Source organism: Olea europaea, chromosome 15, assembly GCF_002742605.1.
Source record: "Olea europaea var. sylvestris chromosome 15, O_europaea_v1, whole genome shotgun sequence".
Lineage (NCBI taxonomy): Eukaryota > Viridiplantae > Streptophyta > Magnoliopsida > Lamiales > Oleaceae > Olea > Olea europaea.
Window position 1 is genome coordinate 5,827,807 of NC_036251.1, and position 12,704 is coordinate 5,840,510.

The 12,704-nt window shown below is 33.7% G+C and overlaps 1 protein-coding gene across 1 annotated transcript in view; it reads right to left on the reverse strand.

Annotated features, from left to right (window-relative positions):
* Positions 1–2,539, reverse strand: part of LOC111409945 (CDPK-related kinase 3-like) — an 11,388-nt gene extending 8,849 nt beyond the window's left edge. Inside the window, exon 1 of the mRNA XM_023040075.1 lies at positions 1,673–2,539. Coding sequence (XP_022895843.1) covers positions 1,673–2,260 — 588 coding nt within the window. The 5' untranslated portion in view covers positions 2,261–2,539. The remainder of the gene's footprint in view (positions 1–1,672) is intronic.
* Between the last annotated feature and the right edge of the window lie 10,165 nt (positions 2,540–12,704).

The window sequence follows — 12,704 nt, forward strand, 5'->3', positions numbered from 1 at the left end:
CAAAAATTCTAAAACCACCCAAAAAAAAAAATTTTTTTCCCCCAATCCCCCCCCCCCCCCCCCCCCCGGAGTTATGCACTGTTGAAGGATGGGTAGTTCCTTTATTTTCTCGCATTAATAATTGTCATATGTGCATGACAACAACAAAAAACTTTTAACCATAGTGTATGGAATTGAATCTGGAAACTTCCCTCCTCCCTCTGTGTTTATTCCAACTGTGATATGTGAGTGGGCAGCCTCTATCAGATTTTCCACAATCGTAATTTGCATACTAAACTCATCGCAACAGAATAACTCTCCCTTCCCCCTTTGCAGTTATTCTTCTTTTAGCCTTTTTGTCCACTATAATTTTCAATTTACAATCTTACCTTAGATAAATCAACCGCTTTATGGCATACAGAGACCTGTCATTGCTGACAATCAGTAGACAATCCCTAAGCTTTAGATAAGTTCTAGAAACAGTTGGCCAAAAAAGGGATAATGCATGAAGTAGGATGGCTATCTCAAAATAGTTGTCTATACCACAAAGTATATTGGGATACTTTATTTGCAGCTTCAGGTCAGTTATGTTAGCAGCAGAACATAATATGGACCATTCTAACTGTTTACTCTTACTATCATAAAAGGTCCTTCATTGTAATCTTACTGTATGTGATCGACCTAATAGCATCTGGAATGGCTTCTGAACACCAATTCAACACTCTGCTTATAAAGTCAAGAGAGTTGACTCACAAAAACTATCCTGATTTTTTGTTTCCAGGTACACAAATCTTCTTTCTTCATTCTGCTTGTCTAGGATCCTAGATCAATTCCTATATAATTGATGTTTTTTCTAACCCTTTTTCATCTATGCTACGTTCAACAATCTTCACTGAACCAACCCAAAACATCTTAATTGTAGCCATCAGATTTTATCTACTGAAGGCAACACTTGATATCATAAATCAACAGAACAATGACCAAAAGAGATAATCCAAATGGTCACTAAAATTTGCAAAAGGTTTTCACGAGGTCACTTAACTTTATAAATCACTCAAATCGTCACTGAACTTTGCAAAAAGTTTCCATGATATCACCAAACTTTAAAAATCATCCCATTCATCACTAAACTTTGCAAATAGTTTCCACTGGATCACTTAACTATGCAAAAGGTTTCTCAGGGGTCACTGAATTCCCCTAGTAAATCTTTTGCAAAGTTGAGTGATGAATGGGGTTATTTTTAAAGTTCAGTGACCCGTGGAAACATTTTACAAATTTCAATGACCATTTGGGTTATTATCTCACTCGGATGGCTAGAGCATACTTTGCATATGCTCAACGACTAACTTGCAGCAAGTTACAATAAGCAGAGGTAAATCAAATACAGAGTTGATATCATTGAACCCTTCTGTGGATGAAGCACTAGACTATAGAGCCAATTCCAAGCTCATTGGAACCATGGCTTAACAAAGATATTTAAAGTCAATACCTTTCCATCCAACATTGCTAGCTAAGCCACCTTCTAGACACTAGCATTTCAATCCTAAATAGAATTATTCCATCTCTCTTACTATACCCGATAATTGCAACTGCTGCTTGCATTAAGTGTCCACCAAACATAATCCAAACATCTATCTTATCTGAGAAATGAAACTTCCATTAGAATGTATGCTTAGTTCAAGCACGGACAGACCTTAGATTTGGAGATGATTTTGACGGCAACAGGCAGGTCTTTGAGCTCTCCCTTTCGGCCTTTGGCATAGCAAGTGTGACCAAAATGGCCTCGGCCCACCTCTTTGCCAAGCTCATACTTTGCCCCAAAATTTTTATTATACCCAAAGTTCTTGTCCAAAGCCTGATGCCTCTCCGGCTCCTCCGTAACCCCCGCAGCATCCTCCGGAATTGTCCCCTCCCTTGGTGTCTTCCCGTGCCCAAACCTCCTCACCAAAGATGCCTTGATGTGCTTCGCCGGCGACGGCGGAGGAAACGGCTTCCTAAAAAACCTCCTCGGTGTTGACCTAGCTGGCGACGGCGACACTCCCGCCGGCAGAGGACTGGTCCCTCCCGCTCCCACTCCACCGTAAGGGTACGGGCTCGGCCAGGAACTGTTTCCAGCCGAGGATCTCGCCGGAGTATTCTTAGCCGACGGAGTGCCGTTACGAACCGGCGTCTCCGATGGCCGATCGCCACCTCCATCGCCATCAGCGGTGGCTGTAATGGTGGTCGTCGCATAAACATCATTATCTCCGGTTGGAATCGACTTACCATAACACTGCCCCATCGCAGCAGCTGCAGCTCAGTGTCAACTCAAAACCACTATTTCTAATTTCTCTCTCTATACGTATATGTGTATATATATTACAACTGGATCGAGACTAGGTCAAATACAAAAAGTCTAAGCATTTGACGGTGCAGATCGGTCCGAATCTCAAGATCAGAGCTGAGAAAAGGACCAGAGTTTAGAAAGAGAAAGTGAATCAACAGATCAACGGCGAGAAAACGATAAAAAAAGGGAATGAAGTAAAATCCCAGTCATATATATTTCTGATATAGAATATAGATACAGATAAAAATGTGACAGTGTGATGAAAGAAACAGAAATAAGTGTGTAATAAGTGAATGGAAATCTAAGGGAAAACCCGACCCGATCCGACATTATTTTCCATCCGTCACTTTCTCTTTAATAGAATAATTAATTCTATAAATGATTTAGAACTTCGAAAGTATAGTATCTATTCCACAAAATTTTAATAATAAGTTGAAATTTTTTACCTTTGAAAGAAGATTGTATTGTGAAAAAGGGGATCAAAGACGTACTTGATTGATAGTGCTTTAAGTGTTGGTCCTACTAGGGTGGTGGATAATTAATGGATTCTAAATAATGAATCCTACTAAATATATAGATAAAAGGTAAATTTGACTAACTTAAAATATAATTTAAACTTCGCCATAATTAGTAATGAGTGAAAGGAAGAGGGATGAATGGGACGAAAAATGCAAGTGAAGGGGTTAGAAATAATTTTTTCGGCCCCTTATTTTTTCTTCGTGAAGTTACTGATTTGACCCTAAAATTACCTGAAGGAGGTGAACAGATAAATAATGTGAAATTTAAAATATCGATTAAAAGCAATAAATCACATTTTAATTGTTTAAGATGTTTAGACAATAAAGTCAATTTTATCCTATATTGAATTGCCACACTAGTAAATAAAGTAGTAAATAACACAATATTTGTTGACGAAGAAAATCTTTCACAGGATTAAAAATTTTGGGATCAAGCCAGTGACTTTCACTATAGACAATATAAACTTACAGTATAATCCAACAAAGAAAACATACTAAACTTACCGATCTAATTCATACAATCTCTAAAACTCGTTAAAACGTGCTTTACTACACCTGTACTCGGTCTTTTAGAAATGTTTATCTCCCGTGAATCGCCAAGAACATCTTGTTCTTGTATTCTTCTTGTGCTTCTAGTCTAACATTCCTTAATCTTCAATGACATCTGAAAACAAGCACTCTAGAACCCACCAAGGTGCCAACGCTCGTGAAAGCCTAGGTCGGTCGATCCTCCATTCATTGGATCGGAGGGCCATTAAGAAGGTACCTTCCTGATTATGTTTAGGAGGTAGATGTTCTGGATTATATGGTGTTGATATTTTTCCCAATTTGTGGTCTTGAGATGTAGAATTATTTTTTTGGGTCTTCAAAGAATGTTATGAAGGTAGGATATAACGATCAACCACCGTTTTCACGAAGTGAGGCTTGTGTATTTATTGTAGAGAGGTATTTGAGTAGTATATGATAGATAGAATTTTGGAAAATAGTGAACTAAGATTTCTCGAAAAACACTTTCGCTCAGGTGACAGGTGTGTCGCTCGAGCAATCGGTGAGCAACTGTTTGGATGTTCGAGCATCAGCTTAGCAACATCCTAGCATAATTCCAATAATTCTTTTTTCATGTTCCATACTCGGATCCAAAGGCTCCTAGTTCATCTATACAACATTCCAACAAACTCGGTGACTTTTACAACTCTTTTATAATAATCATTTTGTCTAAAAAATAGCCAATACAATTGAAGCCTAACAAATTTTCCATTTGACATTTTGTGACAAAATTATACAATACAAGTCAAAGAAGTAAAACAAAACTAATCAATCCAAACTCAAACTGAATGTGTCTCTCTTGTATCCTTTCCTCCTGAATTCAACAACTCAAATACTTAATGTAAAAGCGTGTGAAACAAAAAATATAATAATTGAAACACACTATCACAAATATACTAGTTGGATTGAGAAGTAATATTAATATCAATCAAAACACCAATTAAAAACATTAATATCACAAACAAAACATCAAAAAAAAAAACTAGTTATTATGATGCATTATAATATGGAATTTCATAAAATTCTATCATCTCCCCTTACTACAAAATCTCCCTAAATTGCCAAAATGCCACTAGAAGAAAATGACATCATCTCTCCTCATTTTTTTTTCACAAATGACGAAGGGAACTATAACAAATGTAATTATATTTCTTCTCCTCATTTTTTAGTTTTTTTAAATATCACTGTTAAAAATCGATAACAATATATAAGAACTCAAAAATACTGTTGATAGCATGCACAAAGATAATAAAAGATTGGTAAATTTTTCCACATAATCAGTTCAAGTTAAAATTAAGTAAATTATATAAGTGACCCATATATGTAAAGTATCATTAATCTTTTGTAAGTAGGACTTCAAGCCTTAATTTTATGAGAAATGATAAGCTAAGCATCACTGTTAATAAGTTTATCCTAACAATACTATAAAGAAGCTAATTTTTATGTATATTCTTCTTTTCTCACCTTGAATTTGAGCATATAATTTTTTTGTCTTATGTGCAATCTCTTCTCTATTAAACGACTAAAATGATCCCTATTACGAATTTTAGAGCGATTAACCCCAAGTTAGATTACCATGGGCACTAAGTTATGAGAAACCCCATGAACTTCATTGCTGGAGTCAAAAAGGCTCCCAAGAAGAGAATAAAGTATTGAACTTTTTTCTTTTGAGATAATATACTGTTTAGATATATTAGAATAAGGTCAATTCATATTTAAAGTCACATTATCAACACATGACTACCATCCCAAATCTCACACACGTGGTCAAGTCCTACTCACAATATTATAGTGTGTGCAGTGTAAGTACATGAATAAACCTATACTAAGTATTCCATAAAAATATAAACAAGTAACGGAAAATATGCTACAGCACATCAATTAAACTCATGCTTGGTTACAACACACATATTCAAGTAACTCATATATCATGTTGTAGTGTCAAAAAAATTCCATTTTCTTTCCTTTTTTCTTCTAATTGATAAAACATAAATGTATCAAACACAAAAAATAATTAAAAAGTACATATATGTAACACACACACACAAAAAAAAGTGTGCATGTACCAATGTAAACAAAATGAGATACGTGCTATCAAGAATAAGTACAATGAATAAACACAAGCATGCACCAAACATACTAATTCACTAAGACTTAAAACTGCTATCCTCTTGACAAGCAACACAAACAGAATCATCAGTCAGAGCATCTCTTTGATCATAAAGATCACTCTTTTTTCACCCAAACTTGCTTAATGGAAGACTTATTCCAAATAATTTGTGTCATTAGCTCGATCAATTAACTCGTCTGATTAGTAAGAAAGTCAATCCGGCTATCAAAATCCTGATTTCTATTTTTAGTGAAATTTTGATTTCTATTTCTATTTAGGAATTTATGACACTCATGTCTTATTTATCTTAACTCACTACAGTTGAAAGAAGTAGGGATAAATCTAGATCCAAAATTATGAGGTCGTTGATATTTATTCCTAAGTTGGTAGGTCCTACATTGTCTAGTAAGCCTCTATCCTATAATACCTTTATTCTTAAGTTCAGAATTAGGAACATACTTAGACTGGTTGGTAGCAATTTAGGAAGCACTAGCCCTATTATGATCAGTCTTCTTATATCCTAAACCACCCATGTTCCCAGCAGGCTTGTTCAACCCTAAAGATTGTCCAGTTTCTGAAATTCACTCAAGAATGAATAGAGTTGAGTATTGGATTTTTCAAGATCACTTGTCAATGTTGTAACCTTAGCCTTTAGGTTCTCATTGATTAATATTAACTCACTAAGGCTTTTGGTTGACTCATAAAGTTCATATATAAGTGTCTCTCTTTTTAGCTCAAGTGTATTAACCTTCTTAAGTACGACTTTATTTACCATCTTAATATTAAGACTCGCCTCAAATAATTGATGATAAGCCTCATAAATCTCTTTCTCATCTTTAGAATCTTTCAGAGTGCTCATCGCTATCTACCTCCTCAATCTTCTCACTATCCACATCAAATTCACTCCTAATACTAGCACTAAAAGTCATAAACTTCCCACTCTCATCACGAGCGGATTTCTCACTTAATTATCCGAACTAGACTCGTCATCAATGAGAGTTACATTAATCGATTTATCCTAATTTCTCTTACTGTTATGGCACTCACTCCTATAGTGGCCAAAAGCTTCACACTTATGACATCTTATAGATTAAAGATCTTCTTTCTGGACTTACTAGGAGCACATCTATGTCTCTCTTGGAGCTTCTTCTTATTTTTAAACATTTTTCGAAATTTTTTAGCAAAATAAACTATCTCCTCATCATTAATGGTCTCTGTATCAGTAGAGTCATACTCTTTTTCCCTAACAATATTCAAGCTTATAGACTTGTTCTTTTTAGTTTGAGATATAGTGATATCATAAGTTTGGAAAGATCTAACTAGTTCTTCGATCTTAATCGTATCTAAATCCTCGCTCTCCTCGAGAGTCATAATTTTAGATCTAAATCTCTCATGTAAGGGTCTAAGAATTTTTCTGACAATCTTAGACTCGGGAATTCTTCGCATACGTTGAAGCTAGAATTAACTATGTAATTCAAGTTGGCATAAAAGTCATCGAAGGTCCATCACCTTTCATCCTAATCTTTTCAAACCTAGTGATCAACATTTGTAACTTAGAGTTCTTAATAGCCCGAATTTCCTCATGTGTGGTCGGTAAAAAAATCCCCAACCTCTTTAGCAGCTTCACACATAGACACACGCCTAACTTCTTCTTGTGACGACTGTAAATAAATCATGTAAATCCTTAAGATTCCAATTAAACTCATCTAAATTAGTCTTTGGCCAATTAGCTATAGGAGTGGGGGATATAACACCATTAATGGTGTAGGAAGGGGCAGTCTAACCATTCACTACGCCTAAACAAATATGCTCATCCATCTATTTTAGGAAGGCTCTCATTCTAACTCTTTAATAAGCATAGTTACAACCATTAAAATATGACGGGATTGACAATGAACTATTCATTTTGAAAGTTATGGTCAAGAATCAAATTTGGCTCCGATACAACTTGAAATTTACTGGTTCGACCTTAAAATACCTAGAGGGTGTGATTCGACAAATAACGTGAAATTAAAATTATCAATCGAAAACAACAAGTTATCTTTTAATTGTTGTAAATGTTTAGTCAATCAAATCAACTTTATCTTATGTTGAATTGCCACAATAGTAAGTAAAGTAGTAAATAAGACAAGATTTGTTGACGGAGAAAATCATTCACAAAATTAAAAACTCTAGGAATAAGTCAGTAACTTTCACTATAAACAATAATAACTTACAGTATGATCTAGTTTAGAAGACCCATTAGACTCGCTGATCTAAATCCTATAATCTCCAAGATCCATTGGAATGTGCTTTACTCACACATACTCCAGATCTTCTGGAACTATCTATCACATGTGAATCATCAAGAAAACATTGTTTTCGTACTCTTCCTATATTTCTGGTCCAACATCCCTCAATCTTCAACAACCTTTGAAAGCTATTGAGAAAATACATTCTTGATTATATTTAGGAAGCGCATTTTTGGATTGTATGATTTTGATATTTTTCCCAACTTGTGGTTGATTGATTTCAAGATGTATAATTGTTGTTTGTTCTTCAAAGGATATAGCAAGGTAGAACATAACGATCAACCACCATTTTTCATGAAGTGGAGTTTGTGTATTTATAGTAAAGGGGTATTGAGGTAGTATAAAATAAATAGAACTCTTGAAAATCGTAAATTATGGTTTCTCAAAAAATACCGTTGCTTGACTCGACCGCCAGTCGAATGACAATTATTCTATTTTGAAAGCTTGAGCATTAGCTTAGCGACATGCTATCATAATTCCGATTACTCTTTCCCCATGTTCTATACTCGAACCTAAAGACTCACAATTCATCTATACAACATCTCAACAGATTCTATGACTTTTACAACTCTTTCTATAATAATCAGTGATTGGGCCATTCGCTCCTCGACGGAGGGGGGATCTTGCGTGGTTCAAGGTCTACTTGCTTCCCTCTCTTTAATTTAAGGTTATTTCAAATATCTAAAGAATAGCCAATACAATTGAAACCTAATGCTTGGCAACAAAAGAAATTGTTTTCTCAAGTAAAATGGAAAACCGAGAAGTAAATTTTAAACAAGAGAGGAGGAATGAAATAAAAAATACAAATGGAAAAGGCAATAAGTGACATATAATCTCTTCGTAATAAATTGAAAGACGTCAACAAATTTGTTGACACTGCGACAAGTAACAACTTAAGTTTTCTCATTTATTAATTAGAACAAAAAAAAATTTATATTTTGAGATGTCAAAATGCATTTGGGAGACAGTAAATTTGAAATAGCAATTCAAAAGGGAAAAAGGCTGGGAAACGATTTTTCATTTTTGAAATTTTTTTAGTCAATAATCAGAATCTTCGAAATAAACAAAACTAAAAAACCCAGCATTCCCCTTTGAATTGGTCACTGTCAAATAAAAAATGTCTCTATTTTTATAACTGCTAAGGTTGAACTTTTACTTTTATGACAAAAATAAATATATTTTATGCTAAGAACATCTAAATTAATGTTAAATTTATTGAGTACGATGTCAAATCCTAGAAAAAAATAGAACAACTATAAAAATAAGGAATATATGGGAAATCGAGAAAAGTATTTCTTATCGTGGATGAATTTGTAGTTAGTCGACTCTAATTAACAATTGACAATGGGCGTTGAGAATTTGTCAAACTTTAACATTTTTATTGATGTTTTTCATATTGAAGATGTAAAATGGTTAACTAATCGACAAAAGTCAATAATTCTAGGTCAAAGATTTATCAGACAATGAAAAATAATTTGAAGTTGTCTATCATCTTTGCTCCGACTCATCAAACCGTATCAAGATCTTTGTCATGCCACACACTCACTAATAAAATTTATATAGATTATCGTTCAAGTTGTAAAGTTCAAATATGCTTTAGTGACTATCCTATCATTATGAAGTACATAATTGTCATGTGATTCGCTACTTTGCCCCAAACTTCAATATACCATCTACAATGCAACACTGTATAAAATATATTCTCGTTAAATAAAGTTATTCATTTTGATGTATCATACGTAATTATCTTTTACATTCCTCATTATACTCTTTCTTTAAATCCACGTATTTACCTTTCTTAATTTTGACTATTAAACTTATGTGGTATGTATTTAATAAGTCATATATAAATAGCCAAGTACAAACCTTATCATCTTCGTTAACTTACAAAACTCAGCTTATACCGTTCCATCATCATCTCGAATCTATTTTAAAGCTATGGCCCACAAATATGCTTCACAAAGTCATTATCATATCAATTTTTAGCCCATTGAGGAATCTTGTGACATCAAATACAGACAAGAGCACAATCCCAATACTCAACAATCTTCGAGTAATCGTAAAGTGCTGACACACGTTACCACTGTGACATCATTTTAATTCTCAACTCTTCGAAGTTCTCTTGGCACCAAATGTAGACAAAAGCAAGATCCTGACATTGCTTAGCATCCTTCAATAACCATGAAGGATCAACGGTCGTTTTTCGTTTGTTAACCAAGACTTCAAAAGCAAATATTTAGCCCCCGTTTGAGTCACATTATTGTAAAAATAAGAATGAAAAATATAGTCGTTATGAGTCCCGCGTAAGAGATAAAAAATTAAATATGGTGGCTTAATGTGATGGATAACGGTAATATTTTTCATTTTAATGAAAAAATAATGAGGCTCAAACATGACTTTAATACGATAAATAGTAATAAAAAAATCCAGGAAATTGATACAAATAGCACTAGAAAGTGACGGTTAACTATAGACTCTTTTCATAGAATTTCATTAGGGCACCACTTTTTGTGAATGGAACGATAGGTGGAACACCTACTAATGCATGTAAGTTGAGGACCAAAATGAAGAATTCGCACAAGGACGTGTGATTTGCTACTTGGGGAGGCAATATTTTACTAACGCAATGATCAATAGTTTGTCTGAGACGATGATTAGCCACATTAGAATTGAGAGGCTCCCTCTATGTTTAAAATGCTGAGCTAAAGAGCTAGAATTGGATCAAATAAATTATAAAAAAAAAAATGGAAAGATGTTTATAGAGATAAAACTTATTTCTTGACCAGGAAAAATAATCTTGATCCACATTGAGAAAAATAAGAATCTAATTTCTGCACTGTTAAAGTAAAGAATCAAAAACTTAATTATTTTGTGGAAACTAGAAATTATTGATTTATGATAAATATACAAAAAAGTGGTAGCTGTTGCCAAGTTTATAAGCAAAAGGACTCAGAATGTTAAATGACAAAATTTAGTGCTATTTCTACAAATTTCTCTACAACGCCACAAGGTTTTCTTTTGCAAATATGGGCTAAACCCTATACACAAACTAACTGAACAAAAAGAAAGCCCATTTACATACGAAAACTCCCCCCAAAGGGAAAATTAGGCAGGGTACCCTCAAAAAATAACAAATTAGAAAATACCCCCTAAAACTAATTAAAATCCTAACTCCCGTATTAATTACGTTCAAACCCTATAACCTTAGAAACCCTGCAAAACTAGAAATCCCGTAACTCCCACCACGAATCTATGTTTTGCTTCCCACTATCAAGAATTGGTTGCACAAGCACCATCAGAAATCACGAAGAACGAGGAGTGTCATCAAAGTTGAGGGAGGAGTTTTTGATTCCGATTATAGCAAATGGCAAGGATGCACAAATGTGTTATATATGGAGGCATTGATAGAAATTCTATACAAAGGAAGGATGTCCGTATGGTGAGAATTGTACTTTCCTTCACAATGAGCAGTCTAAAATTTGAGAAATTGTGACAATAAGTTTGGGAGGTGGTGCTTGTGGAGGCAGTGGTAGTGGCACTGGTGGATTAAGCATGAAACCCTCAAACCAAAAAATAAGGATTTGCAATGAATGGGAGCTAACAGGTAACATAATAGGCATTGACATAAGCATGATAACTATGAAAATGTAGATGAAGAGAGGTGAATGGTGAAGGAATACTAGCTTTTCTTCAACGTCTGGAATGGGCATGAGTTTTTGCAGAGAAAAATCTTAGGTATTTTAGCTAAATTTTGGCTGAAAATCTACATTTTATTTCTCAATAGAAAAATGAGATATTTTTTAGCATTATAGTGATAAGACCTTTGTGAAAATTGATTGTGTCAATACATATGAAAAATTAGTTTTGAATCAATTAAACTAATACATACAATGTGTTTGATGAAATGAGAATGTGAAAAAGTGACATTATGTTACTTTTTAAATAAAAGTCACAATATCTCATTTGAACATTTAACAAGATGCATAAGTGTGCATTTGTAAAAAATTGAACATACAAATTCAAGACTTGTTTTATGCTAATACATAAAAAATAGTTTTGAATCAATTAAATTGATGTATGCAATGTGCTTGCTTAAGGAGAATGTGAAAAAGTGATAGAACATCACTTTTCTACAAAAAAAAGAAGAAGGTAACATTATGTCTTGGAGCAATTAACTAGATGCATATGTGTGTGTTTATTTATTTATTTTTTTTTTTTTTGAACATACAAATTCAAGTCTTGTTTTATACATATAAAAAGGAAAAACTTTGAATCAATTAATTTGATGCATGCAAGGCATTTATTCAAGGAGAATGTGGCAAAGTGTCATTTTGTCACTTTTTTAAGTAGTTGTCACTTTTTTTGAATTTGTCACTTTTTTCAATTGTCTTAAAATTTTTATTACATTTTTTTAGTAACAAACATCATTTTTTAATAAAAATGAGATTACATGTCATTTTTTAATAAAAATGTGACATTATACTTTTAAAAGTGACATTGTGTCACTTTTTCTTTTTCTTTTTTTAAGAAAAAAGACAATTTTTATAAAAAAAAAATAAAAAAAAAGTGGCATTGTGTCACTTTTTAATTTTAGGCAGTATTTTTTACTTTCAAAAAACTTTTCATATGATTTTTCAAAATACGTCTAATTTTAAGGGTATTTTTGTAAGTTGCCCTAAATTCATCTGTAAGCCTGTCTTGTCCAGTCCCAAGACCCACCTTGGCATGAACCACAGAAAATAGTTTCAAGCCGGGCCCAGATAGACCCAACACAAAACTCTGGCCAGCTAAGGCTTAACAGCGGGCCTCTCTGCAATCAGACTACCAGTATATGCAACATACCAGCTCCAATGACTCTTGACCATCAGCATAGGCTTATTTGCAAGACTACAGTTCTAACACTAGTAGTTTCTCCCAAGACAACGAACTCCAAA